General features: G+C 55.0%; 9 protein-coding genes and 1 non-coding gene across 10 annotated transcripts in view; 3 read left to right on the forward strand and 7 right to left on the reverse strand.

Annotated features, from left to right (window-relative positions):
* Window positions 1–549: 549 nt before the first annotated feature.
* Window positions 550–2,144, forward strand: UMAG_11233 (60S ribosomal protein uL2; the record flags this gene model as incomplete). Its single annotated transcript, XM_011394330.1, has 2 exons — window positions 550–707; window positions 1,538–2,144. The coding sequence occupies 2 exons, from the start codon at window positions 550–552 to the stop codon at window positions 2,142–2,144; spliced, it is 765 nt and encodes a 254-aa protein (XP_011392632.1).
* A 382-nt stretch (window positions 2,145–2,526) lies between these two features.
* UMAG_06221 (uncharacterized protein) lies at window positions 2,527–3,129 on the reverse strand (the record flags this gene model as incomplete). Its single annotated transcript, XM_011394275.1, has 1 exon — window positions 2,527–3,129. The coding sequence occupies one exon, from the start codon at window positions 3,127–3,129 to the stop codon at window positions 2,527–2,529; it is 603 nt and encodes a 200-aa protein (XP_011392577.1).
* Window positions 3,130–4,237: 1,108 nt separating this feature from the next.
* Window positions 4,238–4,729, reverse strand: UMAG_06222 (uncharacterized protein; the record flags this gene model as incomplete). The annotated part of the gene is made up of 1 exon (XM_011394276.1): window positions 4,238–4,729. One exon carries the CDS (start codon window positions 4,727–4,729, stop codon window positions 4,238–4,240), a length of 492 nt encoding a protein of 163 aa, XP_011392578.1.
* Window positions 4,730–5,825: 1,096 nt separating this feature from the next.
* On the reverse strand, window positions 5,826–6,583 carry UMAG_06223 (uncharacterized protein; the record flags this gene model as incomplete). Its single annotated transcript, XM_011394277.1, has 2 exons — window positions 5,826–5,872; window positions 5,980–6,583. The coding sequence occupies 2 exons, from the start codon at window positions 6,581–6,583 to the stop codon at window positions 5,826–5,828; spliced, it is 651 nt and encodes a 216-aa protein (XP_011392579.1).
* A 1,305-nt stretch (window positions 6,584–7,888) lies between these two features.
* On the reverse strand, window positions 7,889–7,992 carry UMAG_16107. Its single transcript has 2 exons — window positions 7,956–7,992; window positions 7,889–7,924 (listed from the first exon to the last, which is right to left on the reverse strand). It is a non-coding gene; the product is annotated as a tRNA-Lys (tRNA).
* Window positions 7,993–8,234: 242 nt separating this feature from the next.
* Window positions 8,235–11,912, reverse strand: UMAG_06224 (putative GTPase/general translation initiation factor eIF2; the record flags this gene model as incomplete). Its single annotated transcript, XM_011394278.1, has 1 exon — window positions 8,235–11,912. The coding sequence occupies one exon, from the start codon at window positions 11,910–11,912 to the stop codon at window positions 8,235–8,237; it is 3,678 nt and encodes a 1,225-aa protein (XP_011392580.1).
* Window positions 11,913–12,660: 748 nt separating this feature from the next.
* Window positions 12,661–13,334, forward strand: UMAG_11234 (uncharacterized protein; the record flags this gene model as incomplete). The annotated part of the gene is made up of 4 exons (XM_011394331.1): window positions 12,661–12,728; window positions 12,826–12,948; window positions 13,090–13,162; window positions 13,266–13,334. The coding sequence occupies 4 exons, from the start codon at window positions 12,661–12,663 to the stop codon at window positions 13,332–13,334; spliced, it is 333 nt and encodes a 110-aa protein (XP_011392633.1).
* A 1,463-nt stretch (window positions 13,335–14,797) lies between these two features.
* On the forward strand, window positions 14,798–17,284 carry UMAG_06226 (uncharacterized protein; the record flags this gene model as incomplete). The annotated part of the gene is made up of 1 exon (XM_011394279.1): window positions 14,798–17,284. The coding sequence occupies one exon, from the start codon at window positions 14,798–14,800 to the stop codon at window positions 17,282–17,284; it is 2,487 nt and encodes an 828-aa protein (XP_011392581.1).
* A 365-nt stretch (window positions 17,285–17,649) lies between these two features.
* Window positions 17,650–18,744, reverse strand: UMAG_11235 (uncharacterized protein; the record flags this gene model as incomplete). The annotated part of the gene is made up of 1 exon (XM_011394332.1): window positions 17,650–18,744. The coding sequence occupies one exon, from the start codon at window positions 18,742–18,744 to the stop codon at window positions 17,650–17,652; it is 1,095 nt and encodes a 364-aa protein (XP_011392634.1).
* Window positions 18,745–24,500: 5,756 nt separating this feature from the next.
* UMAG_15028 (putative carbamoyl-phosphate synthase (glutamine-hydrolyzing)) overlaps window positions 24,501–27,632 on the reverse strand; it is a gene marked incomplete at both ends in the record, with an annotated part of 3,649 nt that continues 517 nt past the window's right edge. Inside the window, one exon of the mRNA XM_011394347.1 lies at window positions 24,501–27,632. Coding sequence (XP_011392649.1) covers window positions 24,501–27,632 — 3,132 coding nt within the window.

The raw sequence follows: 27,632 nt of genomic DNA on the forward strand, positions 1-27,632 counted from the left end.
TGGAGGACGGTTTTTTCGAGGCGAAACATGTAAGACCGGCAAAACACTGAGCCTGAGAGAAAGTTTCCATACTTGGGCCCGGCCGAGCTTGCAATATATCACGTGCTGAAGCCAGACCGAAGCAAAATCCTTACAAGCCGTGAGAGCACGAGTGTTGTAATTTCGAATGCGCGAATTTCAAGTTGCATCGCCGTGTGCTGCGCTGCAATTTTGACGCAGCCAAAAGAGACGCAAGCCAGCAAGGCGGAGCATCGTTACGACAGGGAAAGCGGAATGCGCAAAGTCAAGATGCCAGCAACAGACAAATCTAGCCTAGCAGCCAACGCAGCGCAGCCAGCGCAGCCAGCGCAGCCAGCCAGAATTCGTCAGTGAGAGCGGCCAGTCTCAGGGACGCCTAAGAACATCGAGACAGCAAGAATTCGAGCAAGAATTCGAGCAAGAATTCGAGCCAGTGTGTGTACGTCTGTTGGCTGCTTGGCCGTGATCAGATACTCCCCTTCTGCTCACCATCAAGTCACCTCCCCTTCTTCACCAATTTGATCAGCAACCATGGGTCGTGTCATTCGAGCTCAGCGTAAGAGCGGCGGTATCTTCACCGCTCACACCAAGCACAACAAGGCTCCCGCCAAGCTCCGTGTCTACGACTACGCCGAGCGCAACGGTTACATCCGAGGTGTTGTCAAGGAGATCATCCACGACGCCGGTCGGTAAGTATCTCTGCAACAAACAAGCGTCGATAACAGCAGCAGCAGTACCATCACATACCAGTGTCAGCAACACGCCCCAGGCAAAGCACATCTTGATTGGCACTTGAGCCAGCATAACATCAGCAACCGAGAGTCCCACTATTCGACACAGCCATATAACAACACCAGCGACCGAGAAATGATCACAGCAGCAATATAGACCGACGCAGGAAAGGAAAAGCAGCGTTAGCAGCGTCATGACTAGGATATGCACACACCAAAGCATTGTAGCGTGTTCAAGCAGTGTTTGGCGATAGCACCCCGACACGGCGCAGAATGGAAAGAGGACGGACTAGGACTTGAATGCGGTCTGGATCGACTGAACATAGAACGTGTCGAGATTCGCCACAATGGTCGTGAATCACAACCTCTTGTGCACATCTTGCCGATCCATCAGGAAGCCACCGAGTTGATTTGCTACCAGCCAAGCCCACCGCATCACGTTTTGACCCATACTAAGCACTACACCCCGAGACCTGCAGCTTTCTCTTGCCAGCATATCGCCTAACATCGCCCACTTACCTAGCGCGGCTCAGCACCACAGCCTTTCACCTACTCTTCTGCCGTTTTGACGATTCGGATTCGGTTCCGCCAGGGAGGCATACTCTCGATCAATCTTATCCTCACACGTCGGATCCAACACAATTACGCTCTTGGGCGGATTGCATGCTGCTTTGTCATTCGTGATTGCTGTGCTCGACGCTTTTTTTTGCAGCCAAACCCCATCTCGTGGCCAAACATTGCGATACTGACTGTTTCTTGCTTGCATTCGCTCTTTGGTCACTCAACAGTGGTGCTCCGCTTGCCAAGGTGGCCTTCCGCGACCCCTACAAGTACCGCACCCGTGTCGAGACTTTTGTCGCTACCGAGGGTCTCTCCACCGGCCAGTTCGTGTACTGCGGTAAGAAGGCGGCGCTCAACGTTGCCAACGTGCTCCCGCTCTCTTCGCTGCCGGAAGGTACGATTGTGTGCAACGTCGAAGAGAAGTCCGGTGACCGTGGCTCGCTTGCGCGTACGTCGGGTAACTACGCCACCATCATCGGTCACGACCCGAACGGCAAGACGTCGCGTATTCGTCTGCCGTCTGGTGCCAAGAAGACGGTTCCGTCGACGTCGCGTGCTACGATCGGTATTGTTGCCGGTGGTGGACGTATCGACAAGCCTTTGCTCAAGGCAGGTCGCGCTCACCACAAGTTCAAGGTCAAGAGGAACTCGTGGCCGCGCACTCGTGGTGTGGCTATGAACCCGGTTGACCACCCTCACGGTGGTGGTAACCACCAGCACATCGGCAAGCCCTCGACGCGTTCGCGCTTCGCCCCCGCCGGTCAGAAGGTCGGTCTGATCGCCGCTCGTCGTACCGGTCTTATCCGCGGTACCATCAAGACCAAGGACGCCTAAGCAGTTTACAGAGACTCTGCATTCTCTTGTTGCGTTTTTCTTGGTCTTCTTTCTTCGCTGTTGGTTATCGTTCTCTCTCGATCCGAGCGCACGCGGGGTATGCGAACGGCGCCCTGCTTCCATCTGGTCATCCAAACCATTCACATGTATTCTTTCTGGTAGCTCTTGTTTTCAAACACTCTCCAGCTCATCCATTACCTGTTGCCGTTATCACTCTCACCCAAAACAAAAACAGATTGGTCAATCTCAATCTTGGTTTCCTCTCACCCGGTGGCGGCTAAGCGTATGTGTCGGGTTTGGCGATGAGAGCGCATACGTTGATTGGCTTTTAGACAGGAGCGAGCAATGGCACGTTGGATGAGGATGCTTTGGGGGTGGGGGGTTAGGGCCGATGAGACTGGGGAGGATTCGGGGTGTTGGTCTTGCGCGGACGGAAGAGCGGTTTGAACAAGGACGACCACATGGATGTGTGATGTGAGCGCACCGTGGAGCTTGATGCGTGCGCTGGGTGGGTTGTCGGCGGAGGATGGTGGTCTGCGCTCGGATCGACATGGTCTACACTGAGACTGTTTGTTTGGGCGTGTGCAGCGAACTGTCGAGGTTGCGTCTGCATTTGCGCTTGCGTTTGGGGGTGGTCGAGCGGATCGGTGCGATGGCGCTCGAGGATTCGACTTTGGAAGAGTGCATCGGCGTCTTTGAGCGTGATGCCGAGCCTGTGTCTTGCGCTGGACTGCGTTACCACGCCGCGGATCGGCGAGTTGACCAGGTGCCATTCATCGTGGTACGTGTCCGGCAGCCGCGGTTGCTCGTGCGACTCGTGCTCCCACATGCGAAATCCAAGCCAGCCCGAGCCTCGCTCCCATGGCGGGAACACTTGGCGCGTCTGCTCAGCGATCACGTCGGTCACTTGGCTCGGTGGTCGGCTCGTCATCGCGCTCGCACCAACGTGCAAGAGCGCAACCATCGCAACTGTGGCACGTCGCATTCTGCAAACTAGCGTATCGCCTCTCTCTTCGAAATGCGAGATCCGACAGCTCGAGACCGACAGCAACACCGACCGGCGTGACTCGAGAACCAGGCTGATCTGCACACAGCGCTTGATGAGGCCAGACGACTTGTACGAACAACACAGGCCGAGCGATCCACAACATCCATGTCTCGTTACGGCTTGGCCTGGTATCCGTACAGGCTTTATATGCGTGACTTGCACTGGGATGTGTGCTTATGCGACATCGAGCTGGCTGCTTCATCCCGGCTTGCTGTGGCTGCCAACGACGAGTGTGCCGAAACAAGATGCGCGTCTCCGAGCCTGGCGCGTGCGCCACCGGCATACGATCGACCGGCTGTCACTACGCATACGTTGTGTGGTACCGACGCAATCTACGCTTCGTACCGCCATGCGACACGCCGCCACCGACCGCCTCTTGCATCGGCCATGCTTCAGTAATAAACAACGTGCGACCTCCCGCGCGAACCTTAGCCACGGGGATGAGAACGCGATACGGACAGCTTCATTTCTCTCCGACACTCTGTTCTCCAGCCCAACACACGCACACACTTGGGTACGTTCATCTCTCAGCACAGCACAGCCAGCTCTCAGATGAAGTCAGTTGACATGTGCGTGGTGAACTAGGCAGGAACTAGAGCAAAAATACAAGAATGCTTGTCGGCCAAACGCGCTACATGGCGCTGATCCAGGAGACAGTGCAGGCGTATAGCCGTGAAAGCCGATTGCATGGTGAGAGACAGGGCACAATCGAGGTCGAGGTCGTCAAAGAATCACCCAGATGCAGGATGGAGACGATGCGAATGAAAGATGAGATCGGCAGCTAACGCGACATGCGCACCGGCGTCGAGTGGGCCACGCGCACACGCACACGCACACGCACACGCACACGCCAAGAGCGAATCAATCACGAACCGTGCATGTCGAATGTCGAGTGTTGACTCTGCTGTGTTCTGCAAGTGGCGCTCGTACTAAGTGCATGGAAAGTGGAACAAGCATTGCGAACACCGAAACGGAAAAGTATCACATGCGCTCGTTGTCGTCATGGGAATCGCCAAGCGTGTGTGGTGCGAGCGTGGCGGAACGATCATTGCGTTTCGCGAAGCAGCTCATCCCAATCCTTCTGCCTCATCGCAGGATGTCGTAGCAGGGCGTTCCTGGCTCGCTGCTCACCGGTAGCAACGCGGCCGGATTGCTCAAGCCGCTTCGGAGGCGAGAAATACGGAGCTGATGGCCTGACGCCACTCGCAGAGCCGCGCATAGGACCTCCCGTCTTGGCTCGAGGTGCATCGGGCATAGGCGGCAGCTCGCTGTACTTGGACGTTTCAGCTGCGTCGTACTGCCAAGTACCCGATGCTTGGCCCAGTTGCGGAGGTCGCTTGAGAACGGGTGGTGCAGCACGTGCCGTGTCGAATCCAGCAACCGAGCCCAGTCCAGGACGCGAGGTCTGACTGATGCGGACTCGAGAAAAGTCGTTTTCGAGCGACTCGGCCGCTTTGCCAGCCTCGACCCAATCCATAGGTGCGCCCATAGACGCAGTTGCAAACACGGCCGCAACGAGCGCGAGCAGGATGCGCATCTTGAACCAGTGCTCTTGTCGAGTTGTTCGATGAGAGCAACTCGGTGAGGGCGGACGCATTGACCGAGCTATATATACTTTTCCTCCTGGATAGACGCTGGCCTAGACAATATCGAGCAGGCCTCGAGCAGGTTGCCCTGCAGTTGAGTGCGCTGGAATTGCATCACACCAGACACGGTTTACGTTGCACACCGAGCAACGGCGAGCTGTAATGAGATGCTTCTCATCCAACTGCGAGCATCGCATGGTCAACCATGTTTGACACACCCTGCTTGCTGCAGGAACACGTCGTGTACGTCTTGATCCACTTTACGCCGGTGTCACATGCGCCAGAACGTCAGCCTGGAGCCCATTGTGGCGCAATCGCCGTCTGAAAGTCGCGTACACCGTAACAACTGTTATCAACATTCAAGCACAGTCGGTGGGGCCAAGACATATGCGTGATGGTTGCTTTTCTGCCCTGACTACGCTAGCCCACCTATGAAGTAGGGTTACAACGGATCGCAAGCTCGCGTCTATGAAGCGAAACTGCGCACACGAGATCATGACCAGACACGCTGGCAATCGGAGATACAGCAGCGCGCTCCCCAAATCCGGATGCGACCTAATCCCGTTGCCATACACGTGCAGGCGTATCCACTCTACCAAGCCGAGAGCGTTGGTACTGGAGCACTTGCTGAGTTTCTCAGCCACGCCTATCGACGCTCAAGCAGCTGACATGGATACATTTTCAAACCCACTCGGCATCGACACGGATCATGTGAGGTATGCTTCCGACCGTATTACTCCTAAAGCCTGAATACACCAGACATTCATGTTCGACTGCATCTCACCCACAGTTACAGGTTCTGCAGCGCGTTCATTGACAAGACAAGTTTGTGAGTGGGAGGAAAGAAATATACCTGCATTTTGACAACGAGAATTGTGCGGCATGTTTGAGTATGAAAGGCATGACTACGAGCGTCGTGAAAGGGTGGCATGCATAGCAGAACACACGCATGATACGAACAAGGAGACACTAGCGAAAAGCAACGACGGTAGCGATACACTTGGAGCTTGGCAGAAGTCCAAGAGAACGCAGAGCCCATATGGACTCTTACCAATGGTATTCATGGTGGTAAGTGTAGTGGTCCTCCTCTCGTACTGGGTACAGGGTAGCATTAAGAGAAAGCCAGAGGGGTGAGCGTGGTCAGTGTTTGAGCGGAGCGGAGCAAGCCAACATAGACGCAAAGCATGCAATCATGACTTACCAGGAAGACCGGTGTTGGCATAAGTTGGCTGACGAACAGGAACGGGGTTGTAGGGATCGTCAAAGGTGCCAGTGCCGTGAGCCGAGCGAGAGTACTGCATAGGAACGTATGGCTGTGGAGTGGGAGCTTGAGGGTAGCCACCGTAGTGCTGTCCAGGAGCAACACCACCGGGAGGGTAGTAATGGTATCCTCCGCTGCCATGCATCTGCGGCGGCGGAGGGTAGTTCACAGGCTGCTGGTCATGTCCTCGCTCCGCCGATGGAGAACGACTGGGGCTGCTTGTCCACCTAGCAGATTCCATCTCCCTGGACGCAGTAGCGTAGTCAGAAGAGCCACTGCTCGAAGTGTCAGACAGCTTGTTCTTGCCTCTGCCCTTGAAATCTTTGGGCGTCTGTGCATGGTTGCCGTACTCTGGATAGCGTGGATGAGGGACGTATTCAGGCGCGTACAGTGGAGCATCTTTGAAGCTGCTCTCGGAGGATTTTCCGCTAACCTTGCTGGCCAATCGTTTGAGACCGTCGCCGAGCCCAGGCGTGGGAGTGGGAGCGGCGAGAGCGCTGCTCGCGGTGAGAGCAAGAGCAATGAAAAGGACGTCGAGCCTCATTCTGAATCCAAAAACGGCACGGTGATGAGTCAAGAAGCAGGAGAAAGAGATAGGTGCGGTTAGCGTTGGCCAAGATCCGTCAAGATGGAATGCTTTTATAGCTTTGCGCAAACTCCTTGGCGTAGAGGAATGATCTTTGCGATGCAAAGCAATTCTTTGTACTCGTGCAGACGACTCTTCTTTGAACAGTGCCGTTTCGCCCATCACTTTGCTACAAACGCTGCTGTGTGATGTTGTAACGTCTCGGTGGACATTCGGTCTGCCTGTCAGCTGGTCGCAACGATGGGCTCTGACTACATTGCATCAGGCCTACCGACTTCTTCAGCGCCCCGTTGGGCTTGAGTATTCTTCCCACCTGCTCATCCATCAACGATGCCGTGATCATGCCCACCTGCCACCAGATGAGAACCATCATGGGCGGAGCTCAGGAACACAACGCGCTCGACTGGAATCGTAACGAGTGCTGTTGGAATCTGTCCAGCTCCCCCTCCATGCGCCGGTTCAGTCTGGAGGAAGAGCTGAACAGACTGCACAATAAGAGTCGCATTCCAGGTACTGCGATGCGACAAAAAGTAAAGGCGGAACATGTACAGTACAGTTGATCGGCAGAGTCACGTCAACATCAGACGCAAGTCCCGCCAGCAACAACCTGCACTCAGCCAACAAACCAACACTACAGTCCCTCCCGCATTATCGTGGCTTACTATGCACGTCAAGCTCCATCACCGCCTCAGGCGTAACAGCTACCGAGGTTCACCACCCACCTTGTCTACAGATCTCTATGAAACGTCGCCGTTTGCTTGATGCACAGCGATGCAAATTTCTAGACCAAAGGCGACGAGCCCACGTTGTATGCATCGAGTGTGTCGATATGCGTTCGCCCCGATTAAGTGTGGGGATACCATCGCTCATTGACGCTCTCGCTATCTTGCACAAGCAGCACCGCTGTCCTTGGTGCTTCCTGTCCATGTCTTTTAATGAGGTCGATCGTTCTTCCACCAACGCCTAAATGCCACCAAACGCATTCACAATTGCGATACCTATTCGTGATTCTTAATTCTTGATCGTCATGTGTGCCCACCATTACACATTTTCCATTCGTGATTGTCAGCTCTCATCATCGTCACTAATCAGAAGTGGGCTTCCATCGTCATGTATCATTCAACTCATTCACCATTGACACATCATTCATAACGTTATGCGTTCGTCGAGCTTGAAGCAAAAGGATTCAAAATTGCCAAAAAAAAAAAAAACAAAAACAAAAAAAACAAAAAAATACTCATCGCTCAGTATTCGAAAAAATTTCTCCCAACGTGGGGCTCGAACCCACGACATTCAGATCAACTCCAAGACATCCTCGGAAACCCTTGAATAAGAGTCTGACGCTCTACCGACTGAGCTAGCCGGGATAGAATTCGTTGGAGTCGAGAGAGACTATTGCAAGTATATAGACACAAACTCATCCACCTTTATGAGAGCAGAAGTTGCCCATTTCATCAACACGTTCGACACACAAGACATACGACACAGACAGACAATAGATGAACGTGGTTTCCTCATTGCAATTACACAGATGATATGTACAGAGAGGGCCGTGCCGTGATGCAGTGATTCGAAAATAATGGATTTTGGTGGGTGCGAGGGTTGCACTCTACGGGATATCAAGCTCGCCCTTGAGCTTCTTGATGAGCTTCTTCTCGTCGGTCGAGATGCCGTCCCAGAAGTGAGCCTTGAGCGCGTCGATGGAAGCACGGCTGATGTGCGAAATGATCACGTCGTTCTCCTCAAAGTGACGGCCGAACATCTTGGCCGACTCGTGCACGGCATGCTCGATCTTGACGGCGACACCACCGCCGACATCCTTTTTGAGCACAACATCGCGCTCCTTGTGGTTGATCTCGAGCGACGTCACTTTACCCAGATGGACCACCGTCTTCTTTCGCGTGGTCGCGTCCGTTTTCACTACGCAAAGCGGCGTTCCTACGCGCAACGTGCCATCGATAATGTCACAGCCAAGGATGATAGGATCACGCTTGGCGAAACAGGCAATCGTCTTGAGTCGACAAGGCCAGACTGCGGTTCCCGAAGCTTCCTTCTTTTTGCCATCCATGACCTCTTTGTGATACCTGGTGAAGTCGTTCTCGAGGTGGTAAATAATCCTGGCGGTGAAGATCTTGATTCCGAGCTCCTCGGCGAGCTTTTCGGCTTCTTTGTCGACGGGTACATCGAACGCCAAAATGACGGCCAGCTCCTTGGCCTTTTCGAGCATGGTCGAACATCGCACCACGTCCTTCTTGAAGACGGGGCCGATGTTGATGCCGTTGACAGGAATCTTGCTGACACGCAAGAATTCAAGCAAAGCTTCGAGCGAACCAAGCGTCGATGCTTGCACGCAGACACCGCGGCCCGAGGTGTCAATCGAGTTCATGAGCGAGCTGAGATCGCTCATCACTTCATCCTTGAGGTCCTCCTCGTCATCGTCAGGGCCGACCACCAACAATCTGGAACCGGCAATCGCCTTTTCAAGATCGGGTGCGGCGATCTTGACACCGAGCGCAGCTTTGACCATCTTGTGGTGCACATAGGCACCCTTGACACGCATCTCCTTGAGAGGTTGCGGTGTGAGCAGTGCTCTCACCTGCGTTACAATAGGTCCGTTGAGACCGCAGACGACGATGCGGTCGCCTTCGTGCATGACACCGTTGGAGAGGACGACATCGATCGTGGTCCCGAGACCCTCGATCACCTTGACTTCGAGCACGGTGCACTCGAGCTCGGAAAGGTACATGAGTTTCTCGCTCATACGCGTCTGGGTGAGCTCGATGATGAGACGCAACATGTCTGGAATACCCTCACCAGTGTGGGCCGAGGTGGGAACAAGACTAACGTTTCGGCCCATGTTCTTGTTGTCGTAGTAGGGCACTGCGTTGAGACCCTGTTCGGCAAACTGGACGATGACCTGGTTGGTACGCTCGTCGAACTCATTGCGGGTTGCCCGCTGCTGCTTGGCCAAACTGTCGCGGAAGGCGTTGTTGGGGATAGGCTCCCAGCCATAGAGACGGTCGATCTTGTTGAGGGCAACGATGAAGGGCGTCTTTTTGTCTCGGAGCAAGCGAATAGACTCGATGGTCTGAGGTTCGAGACCGTGCATGATGTCGACCACGAGAATGGCGATGTTGCAGAGCGAAGAGCCACGGGTACGAAGATTGGTGAAAGACTCGTGTCCTGGTGTGTCAATGACGAGGAGACCAGGAACCTTGTACTCGAATGGCGAGTCCTTGTCGAGAACGGCGGTCTTGGATTGAAGTACTTCGGTGGGGAAGTAGGTGGCACCGATCTGCTGCGTAATACCACCGGCTTCGCCCTCCTGAACGTTGGTCTGACGAATCTTGTCGAGAAGTTTGGTCTTGCCCGTGTCGACGTGTCCGAGAATACAGCAAATGGGCGATCGGAGGTCGTCGCGGCTTCGTGCAGCCATGGCCTGCTCGGTGCGCTCCTTTCTGCGTTCAGCGGCGGCAGACTTCCTCTCAGCGGCTTGACGCTGAGCCGAGGTGAGGCCGTCATCCTCGTCAGATTCGGACTCCGAGTCATCGTTGTCGCTGTCAGACTCGTCGTCGTCATCGTCGTCGTCGTCATCATCATCATCATCGTCGTCGTCGTCGTCGTTGTCCTCATCCTGAGCCTCGTCGTCCTCAGCAGCCTTCTTGGCCTTTGTAGCATCTTTGCCATTGGACTTGGTGGGGGCAGCTGCGTCCTTGGAGGCGGCGACGGGAGAGTCAGTCTTATCGTCGTCCGACTCGGCATCCCAGCTGTCCTTGATATCCTCGTCCTCGGATTCGGCATCCCAGCTGTCTTTGACTTGTTCATCTTGCTCAGCTGCGCGCTCGTCAGCTTTGACCACCTCAGCATTCTTCTGAGCAGATTCAGCCTCGCTTTCAGGAATGGCAGCTGTGGCTTGTGGCTTGTCCTCCTCTTCCTTGGACTCGGCAGCCACGGGCTCAGGAACAGCAAGACCACCGTCGCGCTTCTGTGGGCCCTTTTTCTTTCGGTTTTCGACCACGGCACGTTTCTTGGCTGTAGGCTTGGAGCCGCCAGCCTCGCGGTTCTCTAGACCTTCGATCTTGATGTGACCAGCTTGAATCATGGCCTGCATCCTGGCTTCTGCAGCAGCCCTCTCGGCTTTTTGCTTGGGAGTCAAGAATTTGCCCTCTTTCTTGAGCTGTTCCTTTTTGGCCTTCTCCTTTTCCTTTTTGGCTTTTTTGGCAGCTTCTTTTCGCTCTTCTTCTTCCTTCTCGAGACGTTCGCGCTCCTCTTCGGCGCGAATAGCTTCGAGCCTGGCCTGCTCTGCCTCCTCCTCAGCCTTTTTCTGGGCGGCGATACGGGCCTGAAGCGCAGCGAGTTGTGGGTTCATTTTTTTGGGGGCGGCGGAAGGTGCTGGGGTAGCTGGCGGGGGAGGCTCGGCGCCCTTGCCCTTCTTCTTCTTCTTCTTATCAGATGTTGACGCTGGGGTAGCGTCAGCGGCGTCGTCCTTGGACGCGTCGGCAGCCTCGTCGTCGTTGGCGTCATCGTCCGCTACATCCTGTTTGGAGGTTTGTGATGCTGAAGCAGCCTTCTTGGCAGCGGCTTGTGCCTTCTTTTTGGCTTTCTCCTTTTCCTTTTTGAGCTTCTCCTTCTCCTTCTTTGTGAGAATGCGTGGGGTGTCATCGTCTTGAACATTGTCGGCATCATCTGCGACGTCTGTGTGCTTTTGTTCTTGCTTCTGCGCTCCCTTTTTCTGAGTCTTGTCTTCTGGGAACTCATCATCGAGCATGTCATCGATGGTACCTTGGAGAGGAGCCTTGCTGACGAGGTCTTTGTCTGCCTCGGCCTCTGCGTCAGCAGGAGCTGCAGCGTTGCCGCTGACGTCTTGGGCGAACTCGTCAAAGTCAAAGTCGTCGGTTTTCTTCTTTTTCTTCTTGTCCTTCTTGCCCTTTTTGCTAGCGTTTTTGATGGCACCCATCAGGCCGTAATTGTCGTCGTCGCCATCATCGGCGACGGGTGCTGATGCTGGAGTTGGCTTGGAATCGGCCTTGTTACCGTTGGAGGTTTGTTTGTGGTCCTTCTTTGCAGGCGCGGCAGGTTCTTGCTCTTCCTGCTCTTCCTGCTCGTCCTGCTCGTCCTCTGCGTCATCGAGTGACATTGCAGCAAAAAGATTCTTGGCCTTGTGAGCGGGGAGGTGGTCATCATCATTGTTGTCGTTGAGAGCAGAGTTGTTGCTATCGATGGATTCGCCGGCTTCATCCCAGAAGTCTCCGGCACCGCCCTTCTTGGCGCCTTTCTTCTTTCCCATGATGATATGGAGACGCTATATGAGCGGTGTGCAGTAGCTCTTTGATTTGGGATAGGTGAGGCAGCAGTATTAGGGTGTCTGCAGTGACAAATATGTCGACGCCTAATCGGATGTTTGCTTGCTTCCGCCAAGAAAACCAACTAAGCAGGCGGTAGTGACCTCGGGATATGGTATGTGCAGATGATGGTGAGAATGCAGAACGAAGAAGAGGTTAAATCGTGATTTACTCGACTCGTAACTTGGCCTCTACAGCCAACAGTCACGAGTGTGGAACGAGAAAAAGAACCAAATTCACGACTCAGCCAGCGAACCAATCGTGAATAAAACAAAGATCAAACACGAATCTTGAATCACGAATCACGAATGTGGCACTCTGTGACTGTTGAGCGAGGATCGTGAATCACTCGTGTCTCACGACTGACTGTGACTGTGGATTTATCGCGCAAGAAGAAAGAGGACTGATGAAGAAGAGAAATGTCATATTCACGATAGATGCAGAGCAGCACATTCGTGATCCACAATTCACGATTGCTTCGATTCACGAATTCACCCTTTTTCTTTCAATTTTTTGCTCGAATTTCTCCACATTTTTTTTTTTTGGTTTGTTTTGGTAGAAAAGATTTCGAGAGCTGAGCAAGACGGTGTTATGCAGTTGGTGAGTTGTGAGTGGCTTGGACCCTCGTAGACGTCGACCATCAACTATCGACCATCAAACGCACATCGACACCGGCTCGCCAGGTCCTTCAAGATGTCGTCGAAAGCGTCCTACTCCAGTAGCGATATGCTGCCGCCAAAATCTACTAGCACCACCACGGTGTAAGTGACCGATTGGATGTATCGTTGATGCTGATGTTGTCCTTGACTGACAATATCGTAACTGCCTGGACCTTTTTTTTGTCTCGCCACGCCACAGAACGATCGCAGGAAAGAAGAAGACGACACCGTGGGAGAAGAAGATGGAGCAGCGGAGAAAGCAAGATTCTATCAAGCAAAGGGAGCGCGAGATGAAGGCCGAAAAGGAGTCCGAGGCGGAGAGGTACGCATCCATCCTTTGCTCGTGCGAGAACTCACTTACAAACCTCAACAGTTCTTGGGGCAGGTCTGTATACGGAGAGCATCAGAGACTGACCCATGTACAATCTCATTGTGCTCTGACTTGTTGATGCTCTGCTCACAGGAAGAAACAGGTGACGCGCGAAAGGAAGCAGATGGCCGAAGAGAAGGCGCGACTCGAGATCATGGCACAAAAGGTAAGTAGTTAAAAGGTGCTTCGCACGGCGCTTTGCAATGGAGTACGTGAAAGGTATGCTGACGATCTCGTCTTTCTCGCGTCCGATCTCATAATTGCTCTAGATGAGCGCCAAAAGACTTGCACGCAAGAAGCGTCGTCTGGGCATCACCAAAAAAGTCTCGCACGCCTAACGTTTACATTCATAGCACGCTGTTCACCTGTACTTGTACCGATCGTCGATTCTGCCTGCCTAGAATCAGCAACCTCTTACCGCACTGATTTCCCACTCTAAAAACGAGCGACGAGCTTGTCTGTGGTACAGCACCGGCGTCGCCTGTAGTTGGGTGCCATTCACGAGGTGGCGCTCAGAGTGCTGTAGAATATGGGCTCAGAGAGAAAGGCTTGACTCGACACATGCTCAACAGCGCAATAGCGCAACGGTTGGGCAGTCGACAGATACATTCTCGACTTGCAAGGCACCGAAAGACCGAGCGACGGCTTTCTGATTCTTGTTGGCGTATGGCCGGCATGCTCATGACTGTACAGTGTAGCAGCATGGGTAGCAGCATCGTGCAAGCACGGTTAACGTTGGCATTTGTTGGATCTCTTTAACTAACCTACACACGAATATGACAGGTGCGTGCTAGACACCCTTTTGGTAACAGTCTGTGAGTCACGGTGGTTAAGCTTCCAGTGTTTGCGCGTACGTTTGCGTGTGGGCTGCCTGGACGCAACTGCGCTACTCGTGATTCACGATAAACCACGAACGATTCGTGATGAGTTGGAAGGATTAATCGTGAATGATTCGTGATTCTTTCTCACACAGCAAACACCCACAACCAACTCATGACTGACCTGCGTGTTGACTCTACCTGAGTAGGTGCATGGGCCGTCGGGTTGAGTGCGGCTTGACGAATCCGCATTCACGAAATCTATTCACGAAATCACGAATTAAAGAATGAAAAAGTCGTGAGCGCAGCGCAGCACATCGTAGCGTGATTCGTGATTGGTGATTCACGGCACAGCCTAGAGAGTCTGAGTGAGAGTCTGAGTGTCGTCTTGCGCACACGGCAGCCACTAAAGGACTTGGGACTCGTAATTCACGACTCACGACTCACGATTCACGATTGTGACTGTGACTGTGACTGTGACTGTGACTGTTTCTTTCTTTCTTTCGTTCGTTCTTTTCTTTCTTTTCTTTCTCTCCTTTATTACTACGTTTCCTTGATCATACTCGTGACTTACTTCCTTAATTACCTCCTCGCTTCATCTCAGCGACGAACTGTCACATCCCTCATCACTGTCATCTCGTTTTCATCTATTCCAATTTACTACCACCATCGCCTTGGCCAAGTGCGGATCAGCGAACCCATCGTATCCTCAAAAGCATACCAGCGGCTTGCAAGCAAACCACGTTCAAGCCGCATCCACCTCATTGTGAGTCAACGGTTGCAGTGTTGCTTCCAGTCGCACTCTATACGTTGATGGTTGCTGTTCCACTTTAATCTGACACGCCGTCTTCTACCTTTTACAGCGATAATATCGCCGAGTCCGGTCTGCATTGCCTCCTTCTTGCATCCTTTGACCGCTCATTTCTCCCGAGTCGGTCCTAAAAAATCCTCAGCGATACGTTTCGTTGTTTTTCCACTGCATCATGGCTTCCAACACCAACAACGCTCGCCCTTCCGCACACCATCACAAGGCGCCCGCAGCCGCGTCTGACGCAACCGCAGCTGCAGCCGCTCAAAACCATGCTGGCCTCAGACCACCTTCGTCCGGTGCGCCGCCTCGAACCCCCAGCCAGGCGTCTTCGCACCGCAGCAGCCGAGCCTCCGCAGCACCGGGCGTGAAAGCGTCTTTCTCGGTCTCGGAGCCTCCTTACGTGATCGACGGCCCTGGTGGCAGGATCGCTTGTGTCGCCGACGTACGTGGCAACCTCTCGCTCCTCAACCAGATTGCCGCCGAGACGGGCGCTCAAGCCATCATCCATACCGGTGACTTTGGTTTCTACGACAATGCCAGCTTGGAGCGCATCAGCGACCGCACCCTGCGTCATCTTGTGCAGTACTCGACGCTCATCGATGCGGCGCTTCGCACCAAACTGCTCGCTGCGGACCCGCCTCGTGGACCAGCTGCCACCGAAAAGGCATCTTCGGCGATCGGTATGCGTCAGCACATTGCGCAGCAGCAAGGCGGCTTGCGCCTCTCCGAGTTCTCTGAGCTGCTCACGGGCAAGATCAAGCTTCAGGTGCCTGTGTTCACCGTCTGGGGTGCTTGCGAGGACGTTGCGATCCTGGAACGCTTCCGCACGGGCGAATACCGCGTGCACAACCTGCACGTGCTGGACGAGGCCACCACGAAGGCGATCGAGGTGGGCGGCGTTCGTTTGCGCCTGTTTGGCCTAGGCGGCGCACTGGTTCTGCACAAGCTGTTTGACAACGGTGAAGGTGCAGCGACGATCGCTGGCGGTCAGGGAACCATGTGGACCACCGCTCTGCAGATTGGCGAGCTCGTCGACACGGCCCAAAAGACATTTGACCCGACCGAGACGCGTCTACTGGTCACGCACGCCTCGCCCGGTCGCGAAGGGCTGCTGGCTCAACTCGCACTGGCGCTCAAGGCGGACCTCACAGTGAGTGCTGGTCTGCACTTCCGATACGGTGTATCGTACAACGAGTTCAGCGTGCAGCACGACGCCGACAACTATCACAACAAGCTGCAGCACGCCAAACACGCGTTTGGCGAGATCTGGGATACGGTCAAGACGCAGGTGGATGCAGTGATTGACGAGAACCAGAGGATTCTGCTCAACAACGCACTCGCGGTGGCGAACCGAGTGGCTCCCACGTCCACGGCCACTGGCGCTGCAAGCGAAGAACCGGCTTGGAAGAACACGTGGAACTGGAACCTACCCGATGCGGCGTACGGTCACCTGGTGCTCAGCATTCGCGACGGCAGGGTGAGTGCCGAGACCAAGTCGCAGGGCTTCAACTTTGGCTATCGCAGGAGCGGTCAACCCATGGGCGCGGTGACTGCCACCGCTGTGCCCGGTGCAGTGGAGGCTGGCGTGGGCACCAAACGCGCTCCCGCAGCGCCACCAGCCACAGCTGCTCCGGCGGTCGGCGCGCAAAAGACGAATGCGACTGCGGCTTCTGGCTCGGCTACGCCGGTCAAGGACAAGGCTGCCAACGCGAAACCCGCCGAGCCCAACAACGGTGCTGGTGCTGGTGCTAATGCTGCATCGAGCGGCGGTAGTGCTGCGGCTGGAAAGCCCACTAGCGCTGCTTCTGCTTCTGCTGCTGCTACCACGGCTACCACGGCTACCACGGCCGCTGTTGCTGGATCGACGACCAAGCCTTTGAAAGAGAAGAAAGAGCGTGGGGCGCGCGGTGAGCGCGGACATGGACACGAATCGAGTGCTTCGCGATCGGACGTCGAGGGAGGTGTGACGTCTGGCACGGACGGGCGCAGATCGCCAGTGTCGAGTGCACGCAAGGTGCGCAATGCGTATACGCTGTATGTGTCGCAGCTCAAGGAGGCGCTCCCAGTAAGCGAGGACGAGCTGCGCGCGTACTTTGGTGCGGCAGCAGCAGGCATTACGGGGATCAAGCTGGTGTTTGACAAGCCGCACAGGCGGACGACGTCGAGTGGCAGGGATGAAGCCGATCTGCCGAGGAGGCAGAGGCCGTTTGCGTATGTCGAGTTCAAGGACGAACGCGCCATGCTTGCGGGCTTGCAGAGATACGGCAATGTGATCAAGGGCGACATCACGCCCGAGTTGGAACAGGCGGATAGCAACAAGCAGCAGCAGGAGGTGTTGCACAAGTCAGATTCTGATAGGGACAAGGAGAGGCAGACGGATGGCACGAGGAGTGCCGATGACAAGTCGCACAAGTCGGCCAGGCACAGGAGGGACAAGAAACCAGAAAAACCCGACTCGAACATCGCCGAGACCAGCGACCCCTCGTCAAGCCACAATAGAAACAAGAAGAAGAACGCCACAAAGGACAGGAAGCCGCGCGACAAGCATGCCGTAGACACTCCTGCCGCTACGTCCACTCCTGCCACTGCCACTGCACCTGCACCTGCATCTGCCACGCCTGCGCCTCCCGCGCCCGCACCCGCACCCGCTTCCGAGTAGTCCACCTCTGTTGCCTCCCAACGCATCATTCCCAGTCCATCTCAATCACTCATGAATGTCCGCCTCGACGCCGCGCTGTGTGCCCTACTCGTGTTCGCGATTGTGCATGTTCGAGTGAGCATTCAAGACTGCCTCAACACGGCCGTGCGCGCAAACAAGTACAAGCTTGCAGGCAGGACTGAGCAATTTGCCAACGTAGGTCAAGCCCAATCACGAATTGTGTAGACTGACAACACGATCAAACCACAAGCAACAAGAGAGAACCAGACAAGCCCATAGCCAACCAAAAAGAAAGAATAACTAAAACAAAAAAAGGGAAAGGGAAAAAGAAAACACGCTGAGCTGCGCTGCGCTGCGGGTTGGGTTCAACGCGACATGTGGCTGTAGTCGGCTCGGTGACTATTCAAGTGTGAATGCTGCTCGTTTTCAAGTGTCACCGAAGCAGCGCCACCAGCAGAGCCAGCAGAACCAGCAGAACCAGCAGAACCAGCAGAACCAGCCGAATCAGCAGCAGCACCACCGGAGCGCGGACGTCCTAGCTGAGCCCTCAAAAGGTCCAACTCGGCCAGCAGCTCGTTCTTCTCATCGGCGAGCTGAGCAATGTGTTCGACCGCCTTGCTGAGGATCTCCCACTTGGACGTCTTGGGTCCTTTGTCGACGGGCAGCTGATCGCGCAGGTCGTCAAAGAGCTCCTTCATCTCCTTGCGACGCTTTCGCTCGGCAAGCTTGTGGCTGACGCGAAGCTCGGGAGATCGACTGTACGGCTTCGAGTCCTTGTCCACCAAGAGATGCTTGGAGGCGCCTAGGCTGCTCGTCGAACCACGTCGAGATTCCGAGAGAAGACCGCCGCCTTCGATCAGGGCACCTCCTCCTTCGCCGTCGGGAGCACTGAGGTGAGGTATGCGCGGATGAGATTGCTTGTCATCCAGTCGATACTCGGGGTTGGGTGGAGGAGGATAGCTGCCAAATTGGTAGTTGGATTGGATCTGGCCGTGACGAGAAGTTTCGGAGGCGTCGTGCGATGCATTTGTGGGCAGGCTCGGATGAGCGATCGTACCAGACGCGTGGTGGTGATCGTCGGCAGAGTGCGAGTGGATAAGAGGGGTGGGGCTGTTGTTCTGGCTCATAAAACGAGACGAGTGGAGACCCGAGTGACCTGGACTAGCGAAGGGGCTAGCGTGAGCCGAAGGCACGGTGGGCTCGATCTGGACGCTGCGACGCCTAGGGGCGTCAAAGAGGCTAGGACTGGCATACGACGAGCCCGAGCTAGCGCCATGGGAAAAGCTGGCGCTCGCCGAGGCGGCTAACGAGGCATGCAGGCTGGGATCGGTGGAGCCTCTACGACCGGCATTGTAGTGGTATCCGTGACGCTCTGCTGAGGGTTCGAGTGGTGGCAGCGGACTGAGGTGAGGAGGAAGGTGCGGATGTGGGCGCGAACTGGGATAGTGATTGGCCGCCATCATGGTACGCCAATGGGTGTGGAGCTGGCCTTGGAGTCAAAGGCGAGAGAGAATGGGAGGCAAGTAGCGGCCCTTTTCTTCCAGTAGCACGCCGTTAGCAAGGCGCAGCAGCGAAGGGATCGGACGAAAGCGACCTTAGGGGTAAGACAGGCGGAAGCGTGGCAACAAGAAGCTCGAGTGAGGTGTATCAGAGGTATCCAAAGTGGTGCCAAGAGATGTGGCGGCGGGCGATGACGGATGTAGGCAAACGAAGGGAGCGATTGCAGGGCGCACCGACGCCGGTGAGCTGGAGAGAAATGACCGGAGGAGAAGCAGGAAGGTTTCGAGACGAGATGCAAGGGCGTGGCAACGGTGCGACAACGGTGCTCGTCGTTCGTGGTGGGACGTTGGTGTGATGAAAAGTGGGGTGAGACGAGGTAGGCAGTGCGACGCGCCGCTGCGTCAAGAGTAGGAAGATGCGGTTGTGAAAGCTGGAAGCGCTGAGCTACAGACGCCACTGTGACAGCTGAATGAAGAAGCGGATGTGCGCACCAGAAACCGAAACCGAGCAAAGATGCTCGAGACCGATCGATCGAGTCAAAGAGACGGAGAAGCAAAAAAAAGAGGTCAAGACAGCGACGGGAAGCTACCAAGCGACCAAGGGGTGAACCGTGAAAAGCGGTACTGTTCAAAGAGAGTCAGCAAGCGGGTCGAGGTTGGGCAGAAGGAACGGTAGGTTGGGGCGATTAGAGGAGCGTCGATGGAGTGAAAGTGACGAGACAGTACACAGATACGAGCGAGTCAAAGACGGTGGAAAAGGCAAGATGATGGTGATGAAGAAAGGTCGCGCCGTCGGATGGGGGTCATGAAGGAGTTTAGCCGATTAGTTGGGGATTCTACGACGCAAGCCAAGCAGAACAGAAAAGGAAAGGCAAGCAGAAAAGCGAACAGAGGAGGGCCACAAAGGCAAGGCACGGTCAGGTCAAGTCAAAGCTAGGCGATCCAAGCAGTGGAGCGTGGACACGAGCAACGAGGAGCGTCACTGCGAGATGAACAAAGCGTGGCTCAACTCGTGGGAGAATCGGCGCAAGCCAAGGCGTAGCAGCAAGGGAGGCAGAGAACGACACCAGAGAGCACGCATAGAGGAATGCAGTTTTAAGCAGCCACAGCGCGCAGCCGCAGTCAGTACCGGTAGCAATCACGAATTGCTGTTGTAATTGCAGAAGCCCAAGCCCAACCAAACCGAACGCAGTAACCAAACACGCGAAACCAGCCGCCGCCGCTAGATGCTCCCACTCGGCAACCACGAGTCGGGGATTTGGTTTGACACGCACACGCACACGTACGCACTCACAGCGTGCCTCTCACACTAGCGGCCGCGCCGACGGAGACACCGACAAACACAGCTAAAATGCCCTAAAACGCGCTTCCACGATGAACCCCAAAGCACCAAAACATCCAATACAAAACGCAAATCACCAGCCACCAATCACGAATCACAAAGGTGAGCCAACAGGCGTGACGCGAACAAAGAGCGGTCATTCGCACATTTGCATTCGCGGTGCGGGCCGAAGCAGATGTCGGCTGTTTGTAGCTGCTGTGCTGTGCTGTGCTGTGCTGTGCTCTTGTCTTGTGCGCCAAGCAATGCTCGTCTGCCTCGCTTTCTCCGTAGATCCGAACGAGGCAAGCCAAGACAAGCCAACTGCGCTATACTGTACCGTAATCCAATCCATGCCATGCCGAACAAGTTGGGCAACTCAGCTCAGCTTCGACGCATGCTTTGCGTGTCTCGCCTTGGATTTGAGTTGTGAAACAATCCGATTGATTTTTTTTTTAATGATCCAAGTTGTTTTCGTCAACTTTCCGCCCTCCAGATCTTGGCTAAATCACTTTAGTTTTCTTGGCCGTGCGCCTTTGCGCCTTGGTGACACAGTGTGCAAGCCTTGGACAGCCAACTTACATTCAGTGCTGATCACATGCCTAGCAGTGCGACCATGCGTCTCGTAGAGTGGACGCGACGCTGCTGAGACGAGGCCTCCTGTGACGAGCCAGAGTCACCTCCGCGGAACGGTGATTGTCGTATTCTTTCTTCAGCTACCCATCCAAGAAACCTGCGTCGCTCTGCGTGTGGTGGAGTATGAGCCCAGCAAGCACGTTGTTGTTCAAGCGCCCTCGTTGTGCTACCACACGGTTTCTACCGTCGACTTGCTGCGAGGCGGCGGTCCAGAAAACAAAGCGGAATGAAGGTACAAGCGTGACAGGACAAACCAACCCGAAGCGTTGGCGATCCGAAAGCTTGCAAAAGCTTTGACCTCGTGCTCAAATGGATGCACAAAATCTCGAATGTCACGAAAATGCAAACCGACGCGAGCCGATTCATGATTCATGGATCAGCGCCGGAATCGTACTTGACGATTCGTGATTGTGTTGGAGCAGCCCATTTACGATTTACGATTTACGCTTTACGATTTACGATTTACGCTTTACGAAACACGAAACACGAAACACGAATCACGATTTGATTTCAAGCGAGCAGGCAGGCGAGCTTGAGATTTGGAATCAGCTAGCCAGCTAACTTAGCTAGCTACAGTAGCTTGCTAGCGAGCGAGCCAAGCGCATGCACAACCATGCCGTAAAACTGTAGCCAAGCACGCGTTCACGGCATCGACACGAGACATGTCCCACTTGTGCTTTTGGCCGACGCTACGACTGAAATGCAAGCCAACCGCCTCGGCGTGACGACTCTCAGACAATCAAGTCCTGAGTCGCTTTGCTCTGGCTTGCCACACTCTGTGCATCGCCTGTCCAACAGCGAGCTTTAGCTTGCTTACGGATCTGGGCTCGCTTCCTCCGTGCTCTGCTCTCATCCAACGGTGTCCAACGCCACTGTACTGAATTCCGGCATTTTCATTCCAAGTACCCGCCAACGCCTACCGCTGCTTACGTTCCAGTAGCCGCCACAACAACATACACGCACCATCAAGAAGCGCACGAATTTCTAAATCCTCCTTACTTATGATTCCCTCAAATGACACATGCCTTGAGCGAGCAAACGACGCGCGCCCCTTACAACGATCAAGGATGACAGATCATGCATGACAGGCGTTGGCCAGAGATAGTACCTTTGCCACAAAGCACCGTGCCTCCGTCTGACACCTAAGCGTCCACATATGACATGCATTGCCGAACGAGCTGGAGTTGTGCGATGAATACATGCCGAGAACCGACGCTGCATCACTTCGCATCGATAATCTTGTATGCGCTAACACGTACGGCTTCTATTACCTCCGGACACCGCCCCAACGATTCCCGGAGCGAGGTGTACTACACATTTTGCAAACGACGTGCGATGCTTGTTTGTGCACTTGTTTGTGCACAACGTGTTGTTCAATCGCCATCTGTTTTTGCATGGCTCGATATCCACAGCCGGTGTTGCCGTAACGCTTTTTTTCTTAAAGATAACTTGGTTTTACTTTTGTATTTTCTGCTGCAAACGTCACATGGAGCAACGAGGTCGAGTCAGTCCATTCACGATTGTGGATCCAAGGCAATTACCATTCACGATTCGTGATTGGAGAAATAAAATCAAAATCAAAATCCAAATCAAAATCAGACAACATCGAAAAAGCGGCCAAGCAGCCGAACAGCCGCTCCAGTTGGAATATTCACGTGATTCTTCAGCCTCATTCCTCAACATTCTGCCTCTTCTCTCCCTCGGACTGATGCATTCACGATTCTTGATCGGCATGTCGAGCCAGGAGCGTAGGTATGCGCGGCTGCGTCACGTTTTGCTTCCTGCGGCATGGCATCCACGAGCGCCAGTCATGAGTCGTGGTAATTTAGTGGTTCGCTCCTTTTTGCCACTACAGCAGCCCACGTTGACACGTTTCCCACGTTAGCAGGATCGTGCCATCCCGTCTATCCCACAACGCATTCCGTGCAGGATGATGGTTCTTTGCGTTGCAATCGTAAATATCGCTTATCAGCCAAGACTCGGCATCGACTCTAGACTGTATCAGCGCCGTCGCAGCTTGCCAAGACGTCTGTGGATCATCGCAACCATCGCTGGACCACACAGAGAGTCGAGAATCTCGGGTCCGCTTACAAGTTTGCAAGTTTGCGAGCCATTCACGATTTAGCTTGGTCTCGCTTAGAACTTGACGCCTCCAAACAAGCATCCAGTGGCAGCTTGGACAGGCTAAAATGAATTCCACTTGGCCGACTCGCAGCTGGGGTCCTCTGAACGGTGGCAGCACAACCGCGGCCACGCCGGCCACGCAACCAAATTACCAAAAAACCAAATAACCTACCAAAATCCACAAATGCCACAAGCAAGCACACCTGGATTCCGAACTCGGGCGGCGTACAGTCTCGTCGCCGACCAACCAACGCTGACATCTGCGCGCACGATTTCATCCGTGACTCGGCCTAGGTGGGCTCGCCTAGGAGCATCCGCGCATTTCCTTGAGCAAGACGGCGGATTGTCGACTATCAAGCACATGGCTGTGCGCACTAACGCAGTGCCAAGGCAGCGCGCCCACATTCACCATTCACGATTGGCAATGCGTCAATCTTGAATGGTGAATCAGCATCAGCACACCAGACACCAGCGTACCGGCGTGAGGCGTGGCGTGAGTTGGTGTGGTATGACGGTATGGTATATTTCTTCTTGGGTTGGTGCGGGTGGGGGTTTTTCTGTCTCTTTCTTTTCGATTTGGCTGTCACGCGCAAATCGTGCGTTGGTCGCTGGCTGATTCGACTTGGCACGAGGCGCAAACACGATCCGCCCGATCCCGATCGTACTAGGCCAGACAGTTTCGTGCAAGTTCGAGGCAACTTACAGAAAGTGAGACCGTTGAATTTCTTGCATCTGTCTGTTGGCTTGGCTGAACCAGTCACAAGTGCTGCGACACCGACTGCGACTGCGACTGCGCAAGAGCTTGAGAGGCATCGGTGCGTCACTGTTACGAACCGTGTGCGTCTTGGCGACGCTTTCGGCAACTAACGTTAGTCTCAACACACAATCTTGATGGCTTGGCCGCGTAAGCCATCTGCAGTCGTATCTGCAAACGCGTGCTGCGTTGGCTGCGACAAGGCGCAGGAACAGCTGCAAGTCAAGCGAAGAAACCCGAGATTGGATTCCGAGCTACACAATCGCGAAGAGGCCTCTCTGTTTCTCTCTCGTTTTCATCATCTTGCGCTGCGAGCGTCTCGCAGGGGTTGCAGCAGGTTGCAAGATCGAGCCACTCGCGTTGGCCGAGATAGCGTAGCCCAGTCGGCGTAGAGGGTGTGCGTTCAACGTCAGCCGCCAGCACTGCACGTTCAACGTAAACCAATACCAAGTTGATACAGAACGTGTGCTCTCGTTTCGAACGTGGTACTCCGGCTCGCCGGCTTCTCGGTGTGCGCCCCGCTTTCGACTTGCGAATTCGCGAGTGATCTCGGACGATCGGAGTTTAGCCTGGTCCAAACGCCGTGCTATGCTCCTGTCCTCCTTTGCTCGTCGTGACTAAGGCTTTTGTTTGGTCAACCGGACCCGAAACCATGTCTTTACAACTCGCCGATATCATTCGGTCACTCGGTCACTCGGTCAGCGCATGGCATGTCTCGAGCAAACTCACTTACGCGCTTTGCATCTTGGCTGCATGTCCACATTGTATCGTCTCTCATTGTAAAATGGCCAAATGCACGAGTGACACAGGCTGAGTCAAGATGAATTTCTCGGAGGAATCGTAAGAACAAGAACCAAGTGAGTCGCGGATCACGGAGGAGCAGGGCTACTTGTCGGCATGAGCCTCCTCCTTGACAAAGAACTTCCAGGGCTGAACCTCACTAGGGATCCTGCCCTCTTCGTAGCCGCTTAGACAGCCATGCGGGATCCTAGCAGCTAGCGCGTCGACAAACAGCTCAGCCGACCTGGCCTCGTTGAGCAGAGGAATTCCAAAGTCGACCGCGTTTCTGCGCGCCACATAGTCCTGATCGAGCAGATCGCGACCTCGGAACTTGGCCAGGTTGATGACAATGTTGATTTCGTGTTCGTCAAATACCTCGCGCAGCTTGCGTTTGTCCTTGACGGGGAATCGGATGCGCTTAGCACGTACTCCGTCCAGACTGTTGATGTACTCTTCCACCTCTGCATCCGAGCAGTACAGCTTAAAGCCTAGATCGAACAGCTTTTTGGCGATAGATGCAAACTGCGGCTTGGTCACGTCTCCGCCCATCAAAACGCCCGTATTCGGCTGAGGTACGCGGAACGCCGTCTGTGACGCAATCGATGCCCACGCCGCCTCGTACAGATCCTTGCCAAACGAAGCCACTTCACCGGTCGACGCCATCTCGACTCCCAGGTACGGATCCGCACCCGCTAGACGAGTCCATGAGAATTGCGGCACCTTGATCGCCACATAGTCGCGCTCCTTGGCCATCAGATCCACCGGCTCAGGCACATCCTTGCCGACGATCGCGTTGGTCGCAATATCGATAAAGTTGACACCGAGCACCTTGGATACGAATGGGAACGATCGAGACGCACGCAGGTTGCACTCAATCACCTTGAGTGCCGCCTCGCTCTCACTCTCGCCCTCGCCCGTCGGCTTGCGGATCACCTGCATGTTAAACGGTCCGCTAATGTTGAATGCCTTGGCCACCTTCTGAGCAATCACCTTCAATCGAGCAAGGTCGTTCGGGTCCAGTGAGAACGGCGGCAGCACCAACGTTGCGTCGCCCGAGTGAACACCCGCATTCTCGACATGCTCCGAAACCGCATGAACGAGCAACTCACCGTTGTGCGCCACAGCGTCCACGTCGATTTCCTGCGCATTGTCAATAAACTTGGAGATCACCACCGGGTAGTCCGTGTTGACCTCGGCCGCAGCGGTCAAGTGGTGTTCCAACGTCGACTCGTCCCAGATCACGTTCATCGCTGCACCTGAGAGCACGTAAGACGGTCGCACCAGCACAGGGTACGAGACGCGAGCCGCAAACTCCTTGGCCTTGTCAACCGACGTCGCCTCGGTCCACTCGGGCTGGTCGACGCCAATGTCGTCTAGGATCTGCGAAAACTTGTGCCTGTCCTCGGCAGAGTCAATCATGAGCGGATCCGTGCCGAGAACGTTGACACCGGTCTCCTTGAGTCGAAGAGCAATGTTCTGCGGCAGTTGTCCGCCGACACTGACCACAACACCGGTAGCACCTTCGAGCTCGTAGATGTCCATGACACGTTCAAAGCCGAGCTCCTCAAAGTAGAGCCGGTCCGCCTCGTCAAAGTCGGTCGAGACGGTTTCCGGGTTGTAGTTGATCATGATGGTCTTGTGGCCCATGCTGCGCACCTTTCGCGCACACGTGACCGCACACCAATCGAACTCGACCGAGCTGCCGATTCGATAGACACCGGATCCCAGCACCATGGTACCGTCGTTGTCAAACTCGACATCGTGCGTAGTGGCGTTGTAGGTGGTGTACAGGTAGTTTGTCTGCGCCGGGTATTCGGCGGCGACCGTGTCGATACGCTTGACAAACGGCGTAAGCCCAAACGCCTTTCGGTGGGCGCGCACCTCGTGCTCCTTGGCGTTGGTAAGCTTGGCAATCTGTCGATCCGAGAAACCGCGCTGTTTGGCGAGCTTCATGAGCTCCTTGTCGACCGCCGAGAGCGAGCCGAGCTTCTCGAGCTGACGGTTGATGTTGACAATGTTCTCGAGCTTGTACAGGAAGAACCTGTCGATCTTGGTCAGTTCGTGCAGCTTCTCCACGTCGTAGTTTTTCACGAGCATCGCGTAGGCGATCGCAAACAGACGCGTGTCGGTCGGCACCGACAGAGCGTGGTCGAGGTCGTCAGGAACAATGTAGGCATCAAAGCCGTCGTAGGCAGGAGCGACCTGTCGGATGGCCTTTTGAAGCGACTCTTCAAAGGTTCGACCGACCGACATGACCTCACCGACCGACTTCATCGAAGAGCCCACCTCACGGTTGACGTGTTGGAACTTGCTCAAGTCCCACTTGGGGATCTTGGTGACAATGTAGTCGAGCGCGGGCTCGAAGCAGGCGGTGGTGCTCTTGGTGACCGCGTTGGGGAGCTCGGGGAGCGTGTATCCGAGGGCAAGCTTGGCAGCAGTATAGGCAAGCGGGTAACCGGTGGCCTTGGAAGCCAGAGCCGACGAACGCGAGAGACGAGGGTTGACCTCGATCACTCGGTACTCACGGCTGTCCGGGCTAAGGGCGTACTGGATGTTGCACTCTCCGACGATGCCGAGGTGGCGAATCACCTTGAGCGCGGCGGATCGGAGCATGTGGTAGTTGTCGTCCGAAAGCGTCTGCGAGGGGGCAACGACGATCGAGTCACCCGTGTGGATACCCAAGGGGTCAAAGTTTTCCATGTTGCAGCAAATGATGGCGTTGTCCTCCTGGTCACGCAGCACCTCGTACTCGGACTCCTTCCAGCCCTTGAGCGACTTCTCGACAAGGATCTGCGGGCTGAGCGAGAGCGAACGCGCCGAGAGATCGCGCAGCTCATCCTCGTTGTCCGCAAAACCGGAACCGAGACCACCGAGAGCGTAAGCGGCACGGACAATGACCGGGTAGCCAATCTGCTCGGCCGCCTTGAGCGCCTGGGGCACGGTGGAGACGGCTTCAGACTTGGCAACGGGGATATTGATCTGGTCGAGCGCCTGGACGAATAGGTCACGGTCCTCGCACATTCGGAGGACGTCGACCTGGGAACCGAGCACCTTGACACCCAGACGGTCAAAGACGCCCATCTCGTCGAGCTTGACACCGACGTTGAGCGCACTCTGACCACCAAACGTGAGGAGGACGCCATCGGGGCGCTCCTTTTCGAGAACGTAGGCTACGTATTCGGGCGAGATGGGAAGAAAGTAGATCTGGCTCGCAAGTTGATGCGAGGTTGGATAATC

This window comes from Mycosarcoma maydis, chromosome 22 (genome assembly GCF_000328475.2).
Source record: "Mycosarcoma maydis chromosome 22, whole genome shotgun sequence".
In the NCBI taxonomy this organism is placed as follows: Eukaryota; Fungi; Basidiomycota; class Ustilaginomycetes; order Ustilaginales; genus Mycosarcoma; species Mycosarcoma maydis.